The sequence below is a fragment of the Salarias fasciatus genome, chromosome 22, assembly GCF_902148845.1.
Source record: "Salarias fasciatus chromosome 22, fSalaFa1.1, whole genome shotgun sequence".
NCBI lineage: Eukaryota > Metazoa > Chordata > Actinopteri > Blenniiformes > Blenniidae > Salarias > Salarias fasciatus.
Window position 1 is genome coordinate 26,602,128 of NC_043765.1, and position 23,836 is coordinate 26,625,963.

The 23,836-nt window shown below is 48.3% G+C and overlaps 1 protein-coding gene across 1 annotated transcript in view; it reads right to left on the bottom strand.

The window, feature by feature from the left end:
- Positions 1–1,567: 1,567 nt before the first annotated feature.
- The window catches only part of foxo6b (forkhead box O6 b), a 50,419-nt gene continuing 28,150 nt past the window's right edge, over positions 1,568–23,836 (bottom strand). Inside the window, exon 2 of the mRNA XM_030120952.1 lies at positions 1,568–3,877. Coding sequence (XP_029976812.1) covers positions 2,144–3,877 — 1,734 coding nt within the window. The 3' untranslated portion in view covers positions 1,568–2,143. The remainder of the gene's footprint in view (positions 3,878–23,836) is intronic.

Consider the following 23,836-nt stretch of genomic DNA (forward strand, 5'->3'; position numbering starts at 1 on the left):
AATCAAAAGAAATGTGTATGGAAATACCCGTCATTGTCCTTGATCAGGAGGGAGAAGTGGCTTTCTGGTCAAAGCTCAGTGGAGCTGGCTGAGTAGCACTTGACATTTGGCCTGATTGAAACAGCCAATTCTACAGAAAGCTAGTGAGCTGGAAAATCTGTAGCCGCCCGGCAGATCCGGGAGAGTCATCTTGCTCCTTCCCTCTCATTCAGCATCTCGCTCTATCTATCTACCGCTCTCGTCTCTCGCTTGTTCCTGTTCGCTCTAATCGGACAGGTGCCAGAACTTGGCGATTGCGCCCTCCCCCATTCCCTCCCTCCCCCACCACCTTCTCAACTAGTTTTCCCGCAATGAAACAAAGGAAGAAAGAAAAAAAGAAAATAATGCACACAAAAGCTCCTATCCACGCTGTATTGAAACCGGACAGACGACTGCACAATCACGGAACGAGCACAAGAAAAGACGATAGCAAAGTAAAGCTATGGCCAGGACAGGGCGGGGGGGGGGGGGGCTCTTGGAAAAAGAGGGACTTGAAGGACAATGTGAGCACATCACTCGCAAAGTCTCTTTTACCTCGTCATTGGAAACCACACCTCTAGGAAAAAAATAAAAAATTGCCCTCCTTGTACTTGGTGCGGGGGGAAGAATTATGACTTTGTGCCAATGAGCGAATACACACACTTGCATAAATCATCCATTTTGTTTGGCGGTTAATTACTCTTGTTTACCCTCCGAGTAACCTCGGGATGGGGCGGCGCGATAGGAGGGAGCCTGGGAAGGGGAGATAGCACCAAATAGTAATCTGCTGACGCTGTTCATCAGCGAGCAATTCGCAGGAGTGAGAAGCGCGGAGTGGGCTTGAACCTGGGTGTTAGTGAATTAGACGGGGTTGCCTGGGGTCTGAGGACGGCGGCTCCATCAACATCCTCGGCCCGACTCGAGTTTGCTCGCTAAGCCGTTGTGGGGTCAGCCGGTGAAGGTGCCGGCGCTGAGGCAGCCCGGCGCCGGCCAATCAGGGAGCTCCTCGGGATCGTAGAGCCGGGGCTCTGATCGTTGCTTATTTCATTATGGGGAAAGCTACATAAATCCACAAAATGGAGAGAGGAAGAGGCACACAGGGAATATTTGCATTTCTCCTCTCCTATCATCTCCCCTCTTCCCCTCCCCAACATCACCCCTTTCAATCCCTCCCCCATTTAGTGCAGAGTGACTTTAATCATCACTTTCGCCAAAACACATTAAGCCGGTGTGTCCGGAGTTGAAGAGGGAGAGGCGGGGGTTGAAAAAACACAGAGCAGCGCATTAGATTTGCAATAGTGATGCATCACTCTGGCATTACTTTGGAGATTAAAGAAGGGACGTTGCATTTCAATGGAGTGCTGTTGATGGTTTGCCTGATGGATGACTGTCCCGCCGTGAAGGAAACACCACTGTCCACCGGGATGAGGAGGAATCACACTCAACCTGAAGTTCCCTTCCCTTTTCAAACCTTCAGCCCTTTTATGATCTATCCCCCCCCCCCCCTCTTCCTGAAAAGAGAGGGAAATTAATTCTTTCCCCTCATCCTTAAACCTCAACCCCCTCCCAATCTGAGAGCACCTCTCCTGTGAAGGTATTTATGCAGCTGTTTGATCATGTTTTAAAGTCGAGAACAACACCTTCTTTGTAGGAGGAGATAATACTGTAAAGTGGATTGCATACATTAAACTTAAGCCAACACACATCGTGACTTTGCCTGGTCTTTGTTTTACTGCATCTGTATGAAAAGATGGATGTAAAGTGCTTGAGAGCTTAGAACAGGCAGTTAGAGATTGGGAAGAGGGCATCAAAACAACAAAACAGAACTGAAGGGCATGAACGCGGGAGGGGGTGGCGGGGTTTGCCTTAGCGCCGGGCTCATTGGGGGCAGGTTCAATATGGAGACAGAAGGCTTTATAAACAGGGTGGCAGACAGAGAGAGGGAGAGACAGAGAGCGTATAATGTGAGGATGTAGGGAGTCCCCAGGAAATAAAATGACAATATGCATTGTCTCACAGAAACAGAACCAAAGTCAGTCAGTCCAAGGGTACAGCCCACCGGCGGCCTCGCCCGGCGGCCGGCCTTTCTGCTAAAATTTGTATATCCAAACCCTTGGGCCCAGATTCACCCCGGCACCCAGCTCTGGTTGCTGTGTGCTGGTGGAGGGCAAGCGAAAGCCCCCAAACTCATGCCCATCCCCATGCCCACTCCTTGGGACAAAGAGCCGTCAAAGTTGAAATCCATGCTCTCTGTGTCCATAAAGTCATTGAGCAGGATGGAGTCCACGTCGCAGTCCAAACTATGTGAGACATTCTCCATTTCCAAGCCGGCTGCCATTCTACTGTGGGAGTTGTGCTGCTGCTGCCCCTGGTACCCAGTGTTCCCTGGCTGGTGGTTGTTGTGGTAGTAGCCATGCCACGAGTCGGTCATACCCTGGTGGTGAGCTCCAGGGTAAGGCTGGTGACGGGGGTGTGGCGCGGACGCCAGGCGGCAGGGGTCCTGGGGAACGTCCATGACGCCAGCCGGGTTGGGCGGAAGGGAAGGTGACGTTGGGAGGTGGGGGCGGGGCCCGTAATGGTTCGAGGTCTTGAGAGTGTAGGGCTGGAGAATGTCAGAGCTTACCCGAGGGGACAGTGCCTGATGGTGAGGCACGCTGTGCATAGGGTTGTGAGGGTTGTGAGGGTTGTGGGGCGTGTGACTGTGCATCTGATTGGAGCGAGGGTTATGATCATGGCTGTGATTTACTTTGTTACTATGGCCGTGCTCGTGACTCGGACCGTAGTCATGGGCCGGGTGTGGCTTGTGGCTGTGGCTGTAGTCGAGGCTGGCTTGGTGTTTGTGACCCTGATTGTGGTTCTGATGGTGGGCTGCGTTCTGGTCGTGGACTGAGCCATGGCCGTTGTGTAGGCTGGGATTGTGAGCGTGCTCTTGGCTGTGATTGTGGGTATGATTGTGGTTGCGATTTTGATTGTGGCTGTGCTGGCTGTGAACTCCATTGGTCCCCTGTGTGATCAGTGTGTGTGCGTCCCGCCCCGGGCCGAGCACAGGCTCTTTGTTGCAGTATGGCGGACCTCCGGTAAGCAGGCTCTGCAGGGCATTGTTCTCTGAGTAGCCCCTCATTGGGCGCTGGAAGCTGACTGGCTTGTTCTCCTGGATGGTTTCCATGGGAGTGTGGTGCCGGAGCATGCCCATCGAAGGCTGTCCGTACACGGGCCCGCTGTAGGAGCCTTCTGCCTTGGGCCCAGGCACATAGGGATAACCGTTGCATTTGATTTGTGGGGACTGGGTGTAGCCGCTCTCGTCCAGACTGATAGCTCCAGTCAGGTCACTCAGCTGAGGCAGCTCCACAGAGGGGCAGTGGCCTCCGGTGCCCAGCGCTGGGGAGCGGGTGCTGGTGGGACTGGGATAAAGCCGTGGGGAGGCTGAACAGGAGAGGCCGCCCTCCTCCGGTTCGTCGGCCTCTGCCTCAGCCAAGATCGGAGACAGGCAGCCGCTCAGGGTGGACGCGGAGGACGAGGTGCGGGAGTGGAGGTCTGTCCAGGTGTCGTACTCCTCGCCACCAATGCCCACACCTCCCTTCCCCGCCGGGCTGCCGTGCTCCGGGGAGCCCTGCATCGCCGGCCCGCCTCCCTGACCCTGTCCCCGTCCGAGGCCGATGGCGCCCGCTCTCTTTCGGCTGATGCGTCCCTTGGTTTTCAGGTAACGGGTGCCGTTGTCTACCGACGCCGCCCGTCGTCTGGGTCCCTTTCCCATCTTCCCTCCTTCCGGGTTGAGCATCCACCAGGAGCTTTTCCCTGTCCCTTCATTTTGCACCCGGATGAATCGACTGTGCAGGGACAAGTTGTGCCTGATCGAGTTCTGAAACAAGAGAGAAAGATTGAGAAAGAAGGGGGAGGGAGAGACAGAGAGAGAGAGGGAAAGAGGAGAGAAGAGAAAAGAGATAAATATTAACACCCGTGGGAACATTTAGGGTTAAATAATCATTTCTTGAAAACACAAAGTCATTTCAAATTATGGGCAAACTATCAAGGCTGCGCGGCGCGCGAGAAAAAAGATGGATAAAGAAAGAGCGGGAGACGGAGGGGAGAGCAGCGAGGGCAGGGAGAGTGAAGGAGCAATCGATACCTCCCTTGACCAGCCTCTCGTCTCCGCACGCGCTCACTGAGTCATAATATGGACATGGGTGCAGCCTCCACATCAAACCATCACCAAGGTTACAGAAATGAATCACGCGAGGCAACCCAATCACAGACAGTCCGTATCGATTGCAGGGCCTCCAAATATGAAAGCCTGAGATCCAGCCAGAGACGGTGGATGGAGTGGAAGGAGGGGCAGGGTGGGGTGGGAAGGGGGGCGCCATTTGGCAGGAGAAGATCTGGAAGAGCACCAAAATATAAAGATAAAAAAAAGAGTCCTGGAACAAGATCGCGGGGAAGTGAATGGAATCGGGGCGGGAGCTAAAGAAGTGCCCATTTAACCTCTTTCAACATCGCGGCACAATTAACGCGACCGTAGGCGAACCGTGGCGGATATTACTGGCGACAAAGTCTTCCTCGCTCACAGCAGCCTTTTAAAGGCAGGATGGATGTGGCGGTTGGGAGTGGGAGTGTGGTGGAGGGTTTGGTGGAGCAGGCGACGGGAGGGGGGGGCAGTGGGATAAGCCTCTCCAGACCCCCTGTTTAAGTGCCTGAGTGACGGCTGTATAGTTAATCCAGGGCTCCACGGCAAGCATTTGAAGCCGGTGCCAACCTGGAGTGAGTTGATGAGATCTAAGCCTGCCTAAAGGAGAGCTTAGCGGGGATACACATCATCTCAGCTGGCCAAGTTAGTCTAAGTACAGCATGTTCGTCCAAATCTTTCCTGCTTGTGTCATTATTCACACTCTCTCCAGCTTTCCACTCTTTTCTTTCTTACCCTACTCTTTTACTATTCTCCTGATATTTTTTGTGGTGGGGGAGAAAACAAACCCCCACCCGCCCGCCGCCATTCCCTCCCCACTCCGCCGCCCTCCCTCCTCCACCCAGTGTGCCGCAATCACACACTTTTCTTTTTCCTCTCTGGAGATATCTATCTATTTCTGCCTTGTTTATTACCTGCACATAGCTCACAATCTCTGTCTCCTGATATCGGGAGCCATTCTCTATCTTCATTCACTCCCCGCCTCCTGTCCAATTTTCCTCCTCTCGGCCCCATTCATCTCCCTCTCCCGCGTCCCGGCCTCCTCTTGATCACGACATTGCTCATTCTCTGCCTCCCCGCACCATCCATCCTCTCATCACCTCGCACACCGTCTCTCTCCGTTTGCAAAACCCCACTTTTTTTTTCCATTAATTCATTCATTTTTTTCATTCATTCATTCATTTGTGCTGAGAGGAGACCAAAACTGCAGGAATGCAAATCCGGAGAAGAGGGGAAGCTTTACCCTGAGGTGATATCCATACAATCAGCATGTGTAACCCCCCCCCCCCATCACACACACCTCCTCTGGCAGGCGTGTGTTCTGCAGACTGGACGGGCGGCTCAGAGAGGTGATGCCTCTTTGTTGTTGCGGCACATTATGAAAAGCGCAGCATCCAGAACAGCAAATAGGTTTCCTCGCAAAATGTTTACAGGAGGAATTCAGCTTTAAGTGGGCTTCAAATCAGTCTTTTATCCCTCCTACTACTATTTCCATTCATGTAGAAAAGGCCCCCTCTGCACACACCTCGTCCCCGCAGCAGGAACAGGTAATTTCGCCCCATCCTCCACTCAGATTGCGATGCTTTGACGAGGAACCGGATGGGAGACGCTCTGTATTCACGCCTGGCCCTCCGGAGCAGCCCTCCCTAAACGGGGCCTCGGCGAGGCCGGCGCCGGCGCGGCGCCCGGCGATGACGGCGGCGGCGGACGGCGTGGCTCGCCGGCACGCTGACGGGGGACTCAATCAAAGCGGGACGACAAGGAGGGCCGCGCGGCGCAGGCGACCCGCGTCAGGTGATCTGAGGAGCGGCGGCCCTGACAGCTTCCTCGGCGAGACGTGACGGGTCTGACTGAGTGTAACCATGGCAACAGAGTAAACCACAAAAAAAAGAGGGTAGAAATGAAGGGGGGGAGCAGGCGAGAGGGGGAGGAGGAGGAGGAGGAGGAGGGAAAGCGAGGTGGGGGCGGGTGGGGGGGGGCAGAGGCTGATGCTGTTTGATGCTGCAGGCAACTCCAAACAGCCTTTTATCTGAGTCTGTCAGATTCCTGCTTCCAATCCACCAGGGAGGCTCAATCACCAGCAGTCCCAACGCCTCGCTACCTGTACCAAGCTGTGATTAGCAGTCGCGCGCACGTGTGTGTGTGTGTGTGTGTGTGTGTGAGGAGACTGTGGACTTGGAAGCGGGGGGTGTATGGAAGTGGAGGGGGGGGGGGGGGGGGGGGGACTCCTGTACGAATACAACAGCAACAATTTAGCCGGAGTGGCAGCCTGCTGCGGCTGTACGGTACGGCGCTGTAACGTGGCGGCTCCCCGCTCCGCATCGTCTCCGGCATATACCGTTAAAGTGACATCCACCGGAGGCGGGGACTGACATTTCTCTATTGAACCTTCTAATAGTGTAACTCCAGCGCCGCCGCTTCCCACTCAGCACGCCGGTTCTACGGGATTTGCGATTGTCTGAACGGGGCAGAGAAACGAGGATCCGGTGAATCATCGGCACTCCAGGGTTAAGCACAGCGAAGCCGTTAGAACTGCTCAAACATCTCATAATGCAAAATACATCCATATTTATATATGCTGAAACCGATCGAGATGAAACAATCTCAAATATGGATGTGAACAAACATCCAAGTGTGTAATTCGTCCAATGTGCTCAGTCAGACTGAATTAAATTCATCATCACGGCGTTGACGGAAACACGCCGGACTTCTCTTTCTTCTCTCTTCTTTGCTTTCCTCTGTCCTTCAATAAATAAGTAATGAGGCTTTACATTGATGTTTCACAACAAAGCGCGAGTCCAGTCGTTTGCGAGTTTAACTCCGAGCGGTAGGTAATTCAGTCCCGGATCCGTGAGGGTTCGGTCTGAGGGAGAACGGGTTCAGCTGGTGGAACTCGGTGACGGTTAAAGGTTTAAATCACAGGTTCTTCTCCTCACGTTCTCATCCGTACAGGAAGAGCTCATCCCAATGCAGCTGACTCCGGTAGACTGGAGTTTCTCTTCTTCATGGATTCATCGGATAATGCTGTTCCCTTGATTAGGCAGAAGCAGGATGAATGGATGAAGAAACCATAGATAATGTTGGTAACTGTGATTTAACCTTTATGACTTCCTGAACTTAACTCAGCTCTCGAGGCGAGCTGTGAAAACGGCTGGGAGACGGTTTGATTCTTGCTCTCTCTCTCTACCCAGAGCAGCAGAGAGTCTCCTCTGAGTCTGGTCCTACAGGTTTCTTCCTGTTTTCCTTCCCACCGTCTCCTTTACTTGCTCATGTTGGTCTTTGTCAGTAAACGTGCCTTGAAATGACGGCATTACATTTGGCACCATAACAATAAAACTGAATTGATTTGAAATTGTCTTCCAACACCAACACTGATGAATAAATCCGTCTTCCTTCCTGCTGTGTCCGTACGCCAAGGTATCGTTGGGAAAGACCTTAGATCTAAGACTTCACGAGACTAGCAACAACAGCACGTAGCTGTAATCCAGAAGACCTCAGCAGTTCTGAAGTTGTTGGGGAACTCATAACTTGTGTGGACGGAGCAGGCTGAAGGTGTTTTCTAATCATCGGACTGCTAATGCTAATCAGTCCGTTCGGCTGCACCACATCCACCAGGTCTGTGTCGGATCCCTTCGCCTCCATGATTTGGAAGGTACCGTTCGACTCATTTCATCTGGCTGGATGACACACGGTAGCTGTCAAGCATTAACATCATTAGCAGCGCTGTGACTAAACGTAACAGCGGGGAGCGTGGCGGAGACAGAGCGCTACGAACACTGAGACCCACGGAGGCAGAGAGTCTCCGGGTTACAATATCAATCAATCTCAACTGATCCTCCGCCCGGTGTCGCCCGGCGCCGGCGCCTCTGGTCGGACCAAACCCGCATGAAGCCGCTCGTCCCAGCCTCGGAGTGTGTACTGACCTGTCAGAAAGAGCGATTTTACCGTGGAGGAAGCTCCCTCCGCTCGGACTGAATCTGTCCTCCCAGCCTCTGCGGTGGATCCACCGCGCTGCACTGGACGGCGTTATGCATAGACAGTAACTGAGCTGGACCTGGACGCTTTGCGGCGCTCGCCGAGCCGGGGGACAGCCGGGCTAGCGGTCAGCTAACGGCCCGTGGATCGGTCCGCTCACCGGGGGACGTGACTTTGAACTCCACCGCACCAGGTTGTCCCCTTAACAGCTTCAAATACCGACAAACCACAACGTGTTAAAACTTAAGAAAACAGCAGTGAAGTGAAATACCAATCAGTAGGTTTCCCTGTAAACACACAATGTCATTAACGCAAATCTTCTCTGAAACGAAAATGCAAAAACAATGTATTTTTACTTGAAGCGTGTAAACAGCTCCTCGATCAACAAACAACACAGTTTTCTGCATCTGTACCTGGAAAACTTTAATTCTATTCATGCTTGGCTTGACTGGAGCTTAGATCAGGCCTCCGCAAGCTTTACGACCAAAAGAGACATTTTTAAGATTCTCCACCAAATCAAGTTTTACTTTCTAATGTTTAACTTTTAAAATGAGGCTGACACAGCTGACAAAGTTTCATTTTTTTTTTTTTTTAAACGGCCACATGTGGCTGAAAGAGCTGCAGGTGACAGACTCTTGACTTAAATGAACAAACATCAGACTTTTCTTTAAACCACGAAATGTTTGACTCTCAGTTTTAAATTAATGAGCAAATAAAGACAGAAAAACTGCGCTAATCCCATTTTTTTTTCACTCCTTTCTGAATTTTCCCATCGCATTTAGGCACCTCAGGGAGCTGATGGGGGTCAAGGGTCATCCTCAGGGAGTGAAACTCGTGGATGTGGCGGACATTAAAGGTGCTCAGTACCAACATCTTCACCATCCATCGATGCACAGGGAGAACATGCAAACTCCAGAAATCCCCAGACAGTATTCCAACCTGGACCTTCTCACTGTGAGGCGAGAGCGCTAACCACTGCTCCACCGTGCCACCGCAGTCACAGAATGGACCGTTCTACACTGACAGAAGTCCTGCAGTCTAAGTTCCTCCTGTGATGTTCTCACACTGAAATAATAAAACATGTCTACATATCATGAAAACCAGAATTAAACAAGGACGGTTTCTATCAACCATATTTTAAATAAATGGGCCCAATCCTTTTTCTCTCTCTCTAATAAAACCCGGTAAGGTCAGACTGCGGCGCTGTATCGAGGGTTTTTCTGCTAAAAGTGATAAAATATGTGTGAATTTGGTCAATGTTGTTTTTTTAATCTGTTCAAAAGACTATTATATAAAAGTGCAGGCTAATGGTGTTTATAACACTATTATTCACACTCAGCTGTGGGAATTCGAAATTCTCACGTAGTTCAACAGGTGGCCAGTTCCAAAACAACACTATAAGTTAACTGTGCTAATTAAATCTGCTCATGTTTCATCGGCTTCAGCGGCTCCCCTCAAGCGTGAGGATGGAGAAGAAACATGGAGGACAACGAGAAAGACGCTCGCCATGTCAGCTGCTTCCTCACGACAAAATAAAGGCACAGGTACAAGCGTCGGAGACCAGAGCTCCACTACCTCCTCTGCACCATGAACCCGTTTTAAGAAATACAATTTTCAATAAACTGGCAGAACTTTTCATGAAAAGGTCTAAAGGAGGGTTTAATGATGTATGGCGAAAAAAAAAACTGACAAAAATGAAGCTTATTTCAAAATAAAACTCATAGAAAAGTTGATTTTTAAAATAAAACTTTCTGTGGTTTTTCATTCTATATTTTCAATACAGCAATATCAATGTAAGTGTCGGCATCCTGAGAGACAGAGACATGTTAACACCAATTTAAACTCAATAATAACCCCGGAATAAAGAAAGAAATGGTCCAGAATTGTCCAATACATCCATTTCTTTTTAGTTTTGCTTTGTACATTTTCAGATTTCACCATTTTTTATTGTAATTGTATAAATAAAGTACTGTACATCTGCTTCAAGCTTCTCGTAATCATGAAAATGTAGTTTTGTTTTGACTGTTTCACTGAGTAACACTTCAAAATGTAGAAAAATGTTCAATAAAAACATTTAACTGCATTCATTTCATATTTCTAGTGGTGGATTTATGCAAATCAAACATGAAATTGTTGGACTGTAGGGTCATTTAAGTGAGTTTTATTCACTGAAATAGCTTCTGTGAAACACAACAGTGGAATTAACTGAATTTTCTATTGTAGGACTTGAATGTTTATTCTCCAAATTGTTTCTATAAAGGCCTCATCTTAACTCTGTCTTCTCCTTTTAGCCCCTTTCTGCCATTAGTGAGTAAATGATTTGCTCCTAATGGCTTTACCTGGTTGAACAAAGACAAGAAAGAACCCGACGTAACAGAAATAAAGCGGAGCGAAGCCCGGCCGGCGCCCAGGCGTGTTTTAATGGCGGACGGCGTGCGGCGCAGGGAAGAGGTTAACAATCCGCACAGAGGTGTGGAAACGCCTGATAAGGGATTTCTTCCCCCGATGAGATCCGATCGGGACGCAGATGCTTTTCGAATGATTCGACATGCGTCTCCCTCTCCGGTTTGGAGGAGAGACGGCGAGAAGGGTGCAAAGGGTTACATCACTCCTGTTGCTATGCAACACAAACCCAATCATTCGCAACAGATGTAATTAGCGTTAGCGAGGTTACCCAGAATTTAAAAAAAAAAAAAAGAGGAGGGGGGTTTGAAAAAATAATAATCAATCTGTTGTGAGCATTTTGAGCAGGAGGAAGTGGGAACAGAGAGAGAACACAGCCTCCATTCAGACGCCGCGAGGACCAACGCATGTGGGAGCAAAATGAAAAAAAAATATCAAACGTAACAGACGTGATGAGAAATGAAACTTTCCTGCGTGTCTGAGGAGGATCCGAAGGACGCCGCGCGGAAAAGGTGTGAAAAGTCTTCTGTGGATCAGGAAATAGATGTAAATCAGGCCTGATGGTCTGAAGGGAGCCGAGCCGAGGATTCTCTCAGAGAACACGACCGTAACGGACACTTCGGGCGTCAAACACCTTTTAGTTAATCTTGAGTGGGACATTTTGGTCAAACAGTGCCATAATCTCTAAGTTTAAAGTTCAGAGTATACCTGATGGAAACGTTTCAATCTCCCAAAGTAATAGAAAACATTAAAGTTTGTCTTCAAAATGTATTTTGAATTCACAGAAGGCTGAAAGGTGAAGTGTGGACCTCCGGCCGATCCTGACGCGTTGGATCCTCCACATACCGGAGGATTTACCCAACGGAGGCCCGGAGGGGTCAGACGACCCAAACAAAGAGCCGGGCGGAATGGAAATGAGCTGCAGGATGACCACAAAGAGATGTAGAACATGTGCAGCGACATGCCAGACAAATACAAATTGGGCTACAAAGGAACGCGAAATGACGCAACGCGGCTGCAAGACGCTGGGTTGGTGTCACAGAACGGCGGTCTCTCTGCTCGGTCGGGGGGGGGGGTTATGTATTCGCCCAAGGGCTCGTTGTTTCATAATCTGGATTTTTTTTTTTTCATTTAAATGTTTTCCTTTTGTTGTTTCCTGCCGTCTCTCTTTCCTTTTGTTGGTTGTTTTTTTTTTTTTTCAAACACCAGTACAGACCTCGGCGTTTCACAACAAGCCCACCTGGACACACACACACACACACACACACATGCAGCATCCGTCACCTCCGCCATCACCCCCCCCCCCCCCCCACCCCCCACCCCCTCACCCCCCACACACACCCCAAACTGGCAATCACACTTAATCCCTCTCCAGCCTGAGTAATCCCCGGCAATCCAGGGCTAATCCTGGTTAATTCTGGGCACTCCTCAGCTGGGTTTCAACCCTGAAACCACGGCGACAGGGCGGGGATTGGTTCGGCTCGCGCCGATCCAGGGTGGCCGCGCCCGCTGACAGACATAATTGGTCGGACAGTTTATTGGGGGCCAAGAAAAACAAGCGCAGGTTTTTTTTTCCACGGCTCTTGGAAAATACGTCCGGATTGACCCCATCGCTGCCGCCGCCGTCGATGGCTCCGCCCCCCCCCCCCCCCCCCCCCCGCTCTATTTGCCACAACCCCGTCAACATGTTTTTCCGGCGGGCCGTGTTGCTCTGGCGGCTTTGCGGGGAATACTGTGACCTTTTCCGTGTGATTTGAAGGAAATAAACAGCTGCGGCAGACAGAAGCGGATCTACAGTAGGAGCCGCCGCTCGGCCATAAAGGCCTTCGGAGAAGTCATTAGCCTCTATTCAATCAGCTCCACCTACCCAGGCTCCGCGCTCAATTCTTCTTAGTGGCTATTGATCCCGATTCCGAAATGAAGCACTTAAGACGCCTTGATCAAGCTGCTCCTTAATCTAGAGTTAAGGAGATTGAGACCTTTTCACCCCGTGTCTCAGACAGACTTATTGCCTTGGCACAGGGGCACAGCGGCAGTGGAGGCACGCTCCGGCGCCGCCGCCTCGCTCCGGGCTTTCAGAGCCCGTTTAAGCCCCTTCGGCAAGGAACAGGCAGGAGGAAACACTTTCACTCTCTGCATTTTTGGAAAACGCCGTCAATATACCCAAAGCCGAGCGCGCTAATGAAGCGACGTGTCAGCGGCGGCGGACGGACGGAGATGGGGGGGGGCTTTGTTAAAAAACAAGGGAGGCCTCTGGTGAGAGCGCGCCTCCCCTTCGATCGGTCTTTGAACCCCTCTGTTCTCACAAGAGCGCCAAAAGGCAGAAGAAACCAAATCAACAAAACGGGGAACTGATTTACCTTCTGCAGCCAGCGAGACGGGGGGGGGGGGGAGGAGTTCTGCTCCTGGACATTTTTATAGGGCTGCTTTTACCTGGCGGTCCAGCGTAAGCCTCTCGGAGTGGGGGGGGGGTCTTCAGGAGATGCACTGGGAGCGTCTCACTGTGGATTTCACAGCCGTCTCTGCTTTCCATTTTCAGAAGCCCGGCTCTAATTTACGGCGCTCCACAGAGGACTGTTGCTCTTCTGAATTCCGTGCCGCGCCCCCGCCTTCAGACGCCGTCCGGCAACAATCCGGCCGCTCCGGCGTCGCCGGGCTTGTTCTCTGCCGCCTCGTTGAGAAGCAGTGAGACCAGGCAAAGCCGTCTTCTCCTCTTGCTCAACCATTATTTATTAATCCATTTCACACAGCCAGGAGTCATTATGCACGGTCCTGTCAATGGGTATCTCTCTATGCCGCGCATTTATTTGATAATAAGCAGGAGTGGGGGAGAAGATAAAAGCGCTGACTGCGTTCATTGTGGAGCGTTTTCTGCAGGCGGGGAGACTTAAATGAGAGCAGCCAGGCTCCGTGTGGGAATGGGTCTCGTCTGCTAAGCCTGTCTGGAGGCAATCGATGGAAATTAGTCGACGCTAAAGATTCACTTCCTGTGACTGATGTCACGGGCAGCGCTTGTCTCTTTGAAGCGAAATAAAGAAGTGGGAGGCGGAGGGATTAATGGGGTTGGAGAAGGTGTGAGCATGCGGAGTTCGGGCGGGGGGTTTAAGCCGGGGGAAAAGGGAGAGGTGCTATTCTTTCGGCGAATTGCAGGGGAATAATAGGTCAGAGCATTGAGAGGAGGGAAGAGTAGCGGGTAACACCGAAGGGACACAATAACACGGCAGTTTGGACGACCACAGCAGCGCAGGCCGGTCGGCTGGACAGTTCAGGCAAAACGACTCCTTACAGACAGTGTTTCCACCTGAACGGAAGTCTGGTCCTCTTCCCCCACCATCCCCTCTACCCCAAACCCCAAAGCCTTTAGATTAGCCGCTTGGAAATCAGTTATAACGACATCTCTGATCTATCTCTTCAACCATCAAACCAAACGTCTGAAAAACTTGCTGTTTGTTGACAATCCTCTGGAGGCCATGAAAACAGCCTCCTCTCGGCCAAACGGCCAAACTAGAACAGATTATTTAACAACTGTAGCAACTAAATTAGCAAAAATATGTCGATGAGAAGTTCAACCCATTTCCATGACGTGACAACAGACAGTGAGCTTCACATATCGGATTATTGGCACTGAATTAACCTTTCAGTCAACCCTATAGGTCAAATGTTGAGCACTTTTCTCAGAAACTTCAGTTCCTCTTTGTGTGTCTGTTTACACATCAGTGCTCGGAACAATGACATTCATATGGTGGTTAATGCTTATAGTATATTGTTCTCTCTCTCATGTGTGTGGTTTTATCACAAGAACCATCAATAGCGCCAACTTGTGGTCCGACGGGACAACTACATCAAATTTAGTGTTTCTTCCATTTCTGTGTGAAAGCATGAAACTTCAGGAACGAAAACCTTTCAGTGCTCTGATTCTGTCCCACACGGCTCAACAATGTCTTTCAGACTCTGCTTCAAACTGATCGGTTGGTCGACTGAGGCGCAGTTTAGGAGGCAAACGTCGAAGCAGCAAAGCAAAACTGGACAGACAAAGAATTGGAAGGCCACTCTGGAGACGGCCGTTTCTGTTACAGGGTTAGGGTATTGTTTCCACCATGCCTGTCCGTCTGTCTGTCCGTTTGTCTGTCCAGGTGTCAAAACACCCCGTCTGCAGCATTTCCTTGGATCGAGCCCTCTTCAGAACCCTGCCTGGGCATGCAACGGTCCCCGGCTTGGCCAGTCGGTTTCATTCGGCCGCCATCTTGTCTGTCCGTCTGACGGGCCGGACAGACGCCTCGGCAGGCAGTGTGTGTCTGTCCGGGCCAGGGGCCTCCTGATTGGCTTGTCTTCCGCTCTAAACCCTAAGAAGGTGGGATGGGGGCCAGTGGCTCTGGGCACCGTTGTTCTTTTAGGCGGACACTCAAAAGATCTGACGGTTTCACTCGGTTTCACTGTCAGTTTGGAGGATATCCTCACCCTCACGTCGGTAAAGCCTCGATCGTTAGTAGAGAAAAAAAAACCTCAACAATGTAAAGGACACTTTGAAATGCCAAAAAACAAGAGGAGCAGCTTTAATCTGGCAGGTTAAAAAAGGAACGTCTGAAGGTTTGAAGCGTTCCTGATGTACTTTGGTTGTTTTTGGACGGACTCCTGATCGTCGTGTAGAAGCTGTAAAACAACCACAGCCATTTTTTTTCTCCTCTCCTTTCCTCCAGCTAAAGTTGAATGGGAGTATTTACAGTACTGGTGGCGTCTGCCGCTGTGCACCTGCAGTAGCTGTGACAATTGGATCAGAGTTAGTGTCTGCAGGAGCTGTAGTAGTGAGGCAGCCTGCTGAAAGGTACACCGGTTAGTTTCCCCCTCAAAGTACAGCCGAGGGACTGGAGCCGGCCCTCGGGCGACAGAAGGCCTTTCACTCCCCCCGACTCCCCGTGGAGCTCCGGGAGCTCTCGGGGAGGGAGGGGGGGCAGAGGACGGGGAAACGATGCAGACAGGGAGTGGAGAGACGAGTGGAGAGGAGCGGGGAGGCGAGGCATCGTCTGGGGCCAACCTGAGAAAAGGTAGACGGGAAGCAGAGCCTGAGGGCCCGGGGGCGGACAGCAAGCCCAATTCCCAGCGAAGGGGCCTCTAATTGGGGCTGCCGGCCTGCCGAGGCAGCCTCTCCCTCAGCGGACGGACATAAGGAGCCCAGTCGAAGGCGGAGAGCCCGGGGGCGGGAGGAGAGGGCAGATAAAAATAGAGGCGGCAGATTAACGAGCATCTGAAAGCGGGGCGGGGGATCGGAAAATCCTCCCCGCGTGCCAGAGATGCCCGGCGCACGGGCCAGAGCCGGCTCTGCAGAGACCCCCGGACCCGGGGAGCGCCACCAGAGCCGCTTCCTTCCTGTTGGCCTTCCGTACATGACAAACGGCAGGGCGGGAGCGGCAGAGGAAACCGCTCCGTCCCGAACCAGGACCAGATGATCGCTCAGCGCCGGGACGGGTCTGACGGAGGCAACACTCACACTTCTCAATCATTTACACTAAAGCAGAACAGAAAAATTAAAGTGTCAGAGTCTTCTATACACTATTTAGCAGAAGTAAAGACTGATTTGACTCTTCAGTACTCATATAAAACGTTTAGACTAACCACACTCTGTCATTCACTTGTATCTCGGTAACACAAAACAGATAAAGCTTAAGTTTTGTTCTTGAATGATTTCATTTCCCCAGCTCTGGCAAGCTAAATAATGTTGTGTTTTCTCTATATGCTAATTCACCCGTACCTCTTTTTTAAAGGACGGGTAGAAGTACGAGTTCTGAGCTTCAGCTACTTGCCGACACCGATGCGATCACACATACCTGACAGTTCCTCTTACTTCTGTCATTCTCATTACTATGAAAGAGTCTCCAAACTGAGAAGAGTTGTGGCAACCGTTGCCGATGTATGACGTCAATCCCCAGCTTGTATCGGGAAGCCTTCACAAGTACGAGTACGAGTACGAGTGCTCCGTGCAGCATCGAACCCGATACCTGATACTGGTATCAGTATTGGTGCAATTCAAGATGTGAAGATTACAAACTACTGCTGTATTGCAACGGTAAATATCTGGAGGAACCTCCACAATGATTCACAGAAAAAGAGATAGATTTAATTCTACTGACTCTGTTTTGAACATCTTAACTTTCTTGGTAATTTTTCCCATCATAAAATAAGTTTTTAATCTTCAAAATAAAGTCATAATTAATTTTCTTCAATCAATTTTAAACTGTTAATAAGTCTTTTGGGGAGAATAGCCCTCCTGGTGGCTTGAACCATTCTAAAGTTAATCTGAATTGTAATTTTCATTTGAATTTGATAAGTTAAATTAGCGCTATTGTTACATCAAAATATGTGCTCTTCATAGTTTTCTGTTAATATTGGATAAATGTAAATTTTAAGATGCAAAAAGAAGCATGACTGGTTAACTGGTTAATGATTATTTAACCATATGTTGGAGTCTGTGAAGATGATTTGAGTTACTGTATCTTCTAGACTTGAAGTCTCTCTGGTGTATGACTTATGGTTATTTTTTTTTTAATTTTCTTGCTCTGTCAGATAGATATATTCATAATGGAGTTTTTTGTGGAACTTTAACATAATTCTGTTGTCATAAAGAGACATCTAGTAGTTCAACATTCTGTGCATGAGTACGTTTCCATATACGCTTCACCTGCATGTAATTATTTGTGAGGAAAACAGGGTAGAACCAGGATTTTGGTCAGAATTGGTACGTTTTCTTTGTTCCTCTCTTTAATTCCCCCTCTGAGATAAATGAAATTCTTCTGATTCTGATTCCACCTTTCTGAAGGCTTGTTTCCTTGTTTTGAACTTTGATTTGAAGAAAAGTTGACGAGCGATGAAGCAGGGATCAGGATGAGTTTCAGTGTCTGTTATGCTGCTGAATCGTCCTGTTCGGAGGGAAGAGTGTCCTCCGTGGATTAACCCCGTCGGCAGGTGGAGAACTCCTCCCGCTCGCTGTAAAGACCCTGAGCAGAACTCCAGAGCGTGTCCTGGAGTCGTGCAGTCGCGGGAGCAGACGTGGTTTTCCACCTCCACCTCTGACTCCTCGGCGGCTGAGATTTCCCGCCCCTCCCCCGGGAGCTTTCACACGCCAGGTGTAGCATCGTGACACCTACGGGAGCCAGAGGAGAAGCTGATAAACAGGCCTGATCACACCTGCCATCGGGTCCCGGGAGAGCACCACCCACCTCAGCACTCAGCTGTCACATCCATCCACACACACACGCACACACACACACACACACCTCCAGCGAATGTACCCATCCGCCTGATACGCTGGCGAGGAAGGAACGCAACAAAAGCCGGATTCACTTCCAGCGCCGCGCTTCAGAACGAGAATAACAAGCATCTCTTATGTTCAAATAATGAGTTCCACCTTTTGGCCTCTCATCCATAACTTAGGAGAGTTTCCAAACACGACGCGGCAACCTTGAATGAATAACAGACTCCTGAAGAAGAGGTGATCAACTTTTAACGCCCCTACTTCAATTACGGGCGAGTCTGACTCCGAGCGGAGGAGCCACTCCACCGCGACCGTGAGCGCTCAACACTTTGCGCTGAATATTCATCCCCAGTCTGAAAAAGTTGAGGCATTGTTGAATATGCAGAGCCACGAGAACCTTTTGCTCCCAAACCGCCGCTTGATTGAAGCACGGCGCTACTTCAGCGCCTCGCCTCGCCTCGCCGCGGTGCGGCGCCGCCTCGTCACCAGACCCAGCTGCCATTTCGCTGCACTTCAGCCATTCAGTTCAACAATGTTTTCACATTAGCTGATCTTTGTTTGGTTGGGGGGTGGGGGGGGGGATCTTTCGTCTTTTCTCTCTGTGACAACCATCCATCCAGGCAAACGCCATTTTCAGTCCAGGTGGAGCGGTGGGAGGCGTTTGCTTCCACCATCACCTGAAGACAATACGCCTCAAATGAACACATGTTGATCTGGAATTGGACCTGTTCTGCTCTACAAAACGCTTTGTTTTCACATTAATCTCATTTCATACACAATCATTGATCTAACATCTTAAACTACAGTCAGCACAAGTAGAAAATAAGGACTGCCGTGGTTGTTTTCAGGCGTAACGGCTTAACCTTTACAGAAATTGGCCAATTTGTCACATTTAACAGCAATACAGCTGCAAAAAACTGCAAAAAAATAATATTTTGGGTTTTCATAACTGAAAAATCTGATCATGTTCTCAAAAAGGACCCAAGATGCTAAATTATCTGATATTATCTCATTTTTGTGCAAATGCAACAACTCAAATGTTTGTACACTGAGGCAGTTCATGGTCATATTGGATTTTGTGCTGTTTTTACTGATAATGTACAGATTACATATTCATATAATGACATTTATTATCAGTCTGGTTTTGTCAGGATCAGTAAAGTATCTTTCTAATATAAAGCAGGACATGAAATTACGGCATAAATGTTATTTTTAACCAAAAAATAATACAGCGGAAGTAAAATACACTTACCCTACACCCTCTGAGATATTTAGCTAAAGATAATCATTGATTTATCAGTGATTATGTTGGGTGATAATTGACCTGCGGCATTCTGTGGAAGAATTAAATATGGACAATATTGGTGCTCTGTATTCCAATGTCTGGTGGTCCTGGATTAGTACTCGGTGCTACGTCTGTCGGAATCAGTCTTCTGTGGAACTGAGGGAGGTGACAGGAGAGACACGAGAGAGAAGACGGTTGAATTAATGCAGAACGAGAACTGAGAAGAGAAAGTCCTCGTTCAGTGGAGAACCAGGGAGCAGACGGATGGTTCAAACACGACACTTAAAACAGAGACGGTCAGGAGTTCAGTCAGGAGCTTTGTGTGTGTGTTTTCACGACAAACAGTAAGTTTTAGTTTCAAACCATAGTCGGAGACGACAGTCTCTTGACGAGACGCTGTCATGAGAAGACTTGAAAATAATGTAGCTCATCTCATCCTGGAATTTCACGCTGCAGATCTGTTGCTATGCTAGCTCGAGATAAAGACACGTTTGAGAAAATTCATCAATTGAATAATCCTCCTTCCCTGATTTAAGAAAGTTTTCATTTAGCGGAGACGGACGGAGTCAATCTCTGGTCCGAACTTCAGACTTTCACTGAAGACTCTGAGGAGTTTAATCAGGATCTTTGTTTTCATGACAGATCATTTGTTTCAAGCCAAACCAGGACTGGGAGGTAAACCCAAATCAGGGACTTTTACTGCTTAGAGTACCAAAGAATGTAAATCAACTCATCCTGTCAGTTTACCAAAGATCTATTGTGATGTTCACTCTGCAACAAAGTCCAAAAAAACGTCTACCTTAAGCTGAAGGATCAAGAGCCGCTTGAGGAAAATCCTGAATGTAATAATCCATCTGGTCCACATGTGGTCCACATTCACATCCAGAAGCAAACCTGCCATTTCTACCCCGACCTAATCAAACTGTAAATCACAGCATAACAGCAGCCTGCTAACAACGACGGGGTAAATACTGACATTACAGAACCTGCGCTAAAAATACAACATCCGGTCAGTTCAGTGGTGGTATCAGCTGGTCTCTGTCTCAATATTCTGCTTTTTTTACTTTCCATTGAAGGAAGCAGGTTCTATCTACATTTCAGACTGGGTCTTTTATAGGGATATCAATAGATATCGTGTCAATGAAAATGCTGATGGTTTTTCAATGTTTCATCAGGATTCATGTTAATCGAAAGACTTTTTCCCAAGTAGTTGGAAAAAAAATCATTTATGTTTAGAAAGTGGACATTTCCGATGTAATGACAGTGATCACTAATCAATCTATTATGAAAACTCATAATTGCTAAGAGAGAGAATTTAATTTTGGAATATTTGCACAGCAATACGGCCACAATGAAGGTACGACAAAGAGAAGACTGGCCCAAACTGTCCATGATGGTTCCAGATGTCTGCTTGTTTGTCAGTAATCAGACATCTGGTTTGGTAATCGGATACTTTGGCAATGCTGGAAACGAAACGATCAATAACGAGCTTCAAAAAGTCACCGCATGTGACTTTGAAGGGGAGTTTTTTTTCTTCTTCTTCTTCTTCTTCTTCTTCCTCAAAAACAGTAACGCCAATTCACACTGTCACACTTCTATCTACCACAACTCAGGTTTCTTTTAAGAGGAGCTCGTCTCCCATCAGATCTGCTCCCCTGAAGTGAGCCAGTCTGGAAAAAAGAGAAAGCTCTTCCACGGCACATGTGTCATTGTTCCAGATCAAGGCTCCATGTCTGAAAGGAAACAGGAAGGAGTCTGAAGACAAAGTACGCACAACCCGGTGAGACGAATAAAGGCGTCACTGTCAGAGAAATTACATACAGCGACGTTTTATGCTAATATTTCAAACTGAAAACGTCCGTCTCATGAAGAAATGTGCTTTTTTAGACTCCACGTATAACCTCCCTGAGTCTTAAAAACCTCACCATTGGAGGAAAAGACATTTATTCGCTTTTTCCTGTGTCTAAAACGCCATGTTTCACTCAACGCGTCTCTGCTCCCGGAGTGAAATCAGTTTGAGCAGCAGCTGGAAGCAGCGCCGATGGACGGCGTTCAGGTTTATTAATGCACTGAAAATGCACGCCGGGTTCATTTCACGCGTCTTTCTGAGACTCGGAGGAGCAGCAGTACCTCTGGCAGCCATGCGGGGGCAGCGGTGAGATCAGGAATAGGGGGAGGTACTTGATGTGGCGGCAGGATTTGTTGGAACGTTCAAACAGGTGCCTCATTCCGTCACCACTGTAATGTTTGACTTCTGTTTTTCTTGTTTCAAAACATCGACTCTTATTTTTCATATTTAACCAATCAGTTAATTTAAGTTCGGCGCCGTCTGCTGAATGTCAATATGTTCATCGTCACACCGCAGAGGCTCATTTAAAGACTGTTTTATGTTCAAAATAAATAAATTCTTTCATTAATTCTTCAACAGTTTTCACAATTTTGTTTATTTGAAGTGAAATCGCCAGGTATTTTACTGATGTTAGTTAATTCAGCTGCCCAAGAAAACTTGATTTTTTGTTTTTTTTACAATTTCTAGCAGTTTAATCAGTTAAAACTAATATGTATATTGCAGCAGTTTTTTTTTTTAATATTTTGTGAATTTCTTTCAACTATTTCCACAGTTTTTAACTATTTTCACAATGTTTCATTCTGTTATTTGCTGTCATGTATATTTAGACGCCATTTTTACTAATTTTTTCAGCAAATCAGAAATCAGATTTTTATTCCCATGTATTTCCGAATAATTCTTCAGAAATGCTCTCCTGGAGCTTTAAGATCTGTAGCTTATTCTAACACACAGAAGCTCCTTCTGCTTGTGATTTTGACTGTTTACCTGCAGGTAAATGAAGCCTCTTTCACCTAAATGAAGCCTTGAGGAGCAGCAGGCTGAGCGGAGGGAGCGCTCTGGAGCAAGGCGTCCGCTGCCTGCCTGCTGTGAGACGTGAGGTTAATTCCACCCATCGCTCCCTGAAGTGGAGCTATAGGAGGCTCCTGCGGATCCGGGAATTAAACCGTGAGCCTTCCGGTAGTTTCTCCAGGCGTGGACCCTCCAGCGCCGGGCGCCGACGTTGCGGTGTCAGAACAGATCAGCGTCGGACTGAAAGCTACGCCGCATGCGGATCGTTTTGCTGCGATGGAGACATTGATTTCACAAAATCTAAAAAGTCTTTTGAATGTTGCTTTTTTATTTTTTTCTGCCTAACTCAAGGTCGTCCACGTGCTTTTCTTCTTCTTCTCACAGAGCTTCTTCAGATCTTGGCGTGGTGACAGCACACAGCAGCATCAGCACTGAAGGGACGAGGAGCGTAAGAAACTGGAGAGCCGCTGAAGACTCTCCGGGTCTGAAGGTTTTTTTCTGGGGTTTGTTTCCACGATTCGGGAAATAATGTAATTTAACTGAGGTGCAACTTCTTCAGTTTTATCAGCAAACACACAGAGTTGGGATTTTATACTTTAAATAAAGATTGTATGACATTTACAACTCAGAAGGAGAAAACCAGAACTGCTACGTCCCAGCTAGGTTAAGTCACTGCAGCGCTTCTCACAGTGTGGAGAGCAGACATGTCTCCTGTCAGCAGAAACCCTCTGGAAAGGAATCTTCCCTGGAAGGACATGAATTTAAACTTTGAGAATCAGCTCAGTTATTTATGTGCTGGAGAACGGACCAACTCATGGCAAAGACAAGAAAAATTTCATGTGCTAAAAATCTGACTGTATTTCTTAAAAAAAAAAAAAAAAATAATAATAATAATACTGTCAATATCAATTGTCTTTAAAGACCACATCTGGTTACTGGTCCACTAAAGGAACAATGGAGGATAAAACCCTGATTTATTTTATGAAAACAAACATTTTTAGTGTTGAACTTGCTGTAGTTGCACCTGAGATGAATCAAAGTCAGAAACTCGGCCTCAAAAACCATGAGTGTTACAGCAGCAGCAGATTATATCTGAAGACTTACAGGATATTTCAAACTACAAGCTTTTAACCAGCACAGGAACAGGCAGGCTCTTTACTCCAGATGGTTCTTAAACGCCGTTATTAACTCTTAATGTGACGATCTATCATCCGCCATAGGAGCTGGACGGACTCGCTCCGCGGTTCAAGATCTGAAAGTGTAAATTGTATGAAGATCTACTGTGTCAACAAGGATCTGCGCCAGAGAATGTATAAGGACGCTTAGGTTCACATATGTACACTCACGCACACACACACAAACACACACATTAATGTACAAATAGCATTATCTGTTGGGCTCTCGTGGTGTTCTTAGAGCCAAGCAGCAAAATCCCTCTCTCCATCTGGACGTTGCCTAAATACAAAGCGATAACACGCGCTTCCCTCCAATCAATTAAAGAATTATTCTCATCGTTTCAGCCACATTATGTTTTGTACCAAGCGCCTTAACTTTTGGAACCCTAACCCTAACCTTGACCCTCATCGTGAGCTGCAAACTAACCTCTGCCCTTTGCCCACAGATCCCTGGTCCTCACCCATGGGAGAATTTATGCCGTAAAAAAACATGACTAATCCAAAAAATCTGTAACATCTTGGTCTCCACATGTTTAGTCTGCTCGTAGGATTTGGACCCCACAAGGAGAGTGAAAGCACACACACACACACGCACACACACACACACACACACACACACACACACACACACACCGTTAGCATGGCATGCTGCGCTGGCTCATTACTACAATGCCAAGCTACTAGTTGCTAAGGAGAC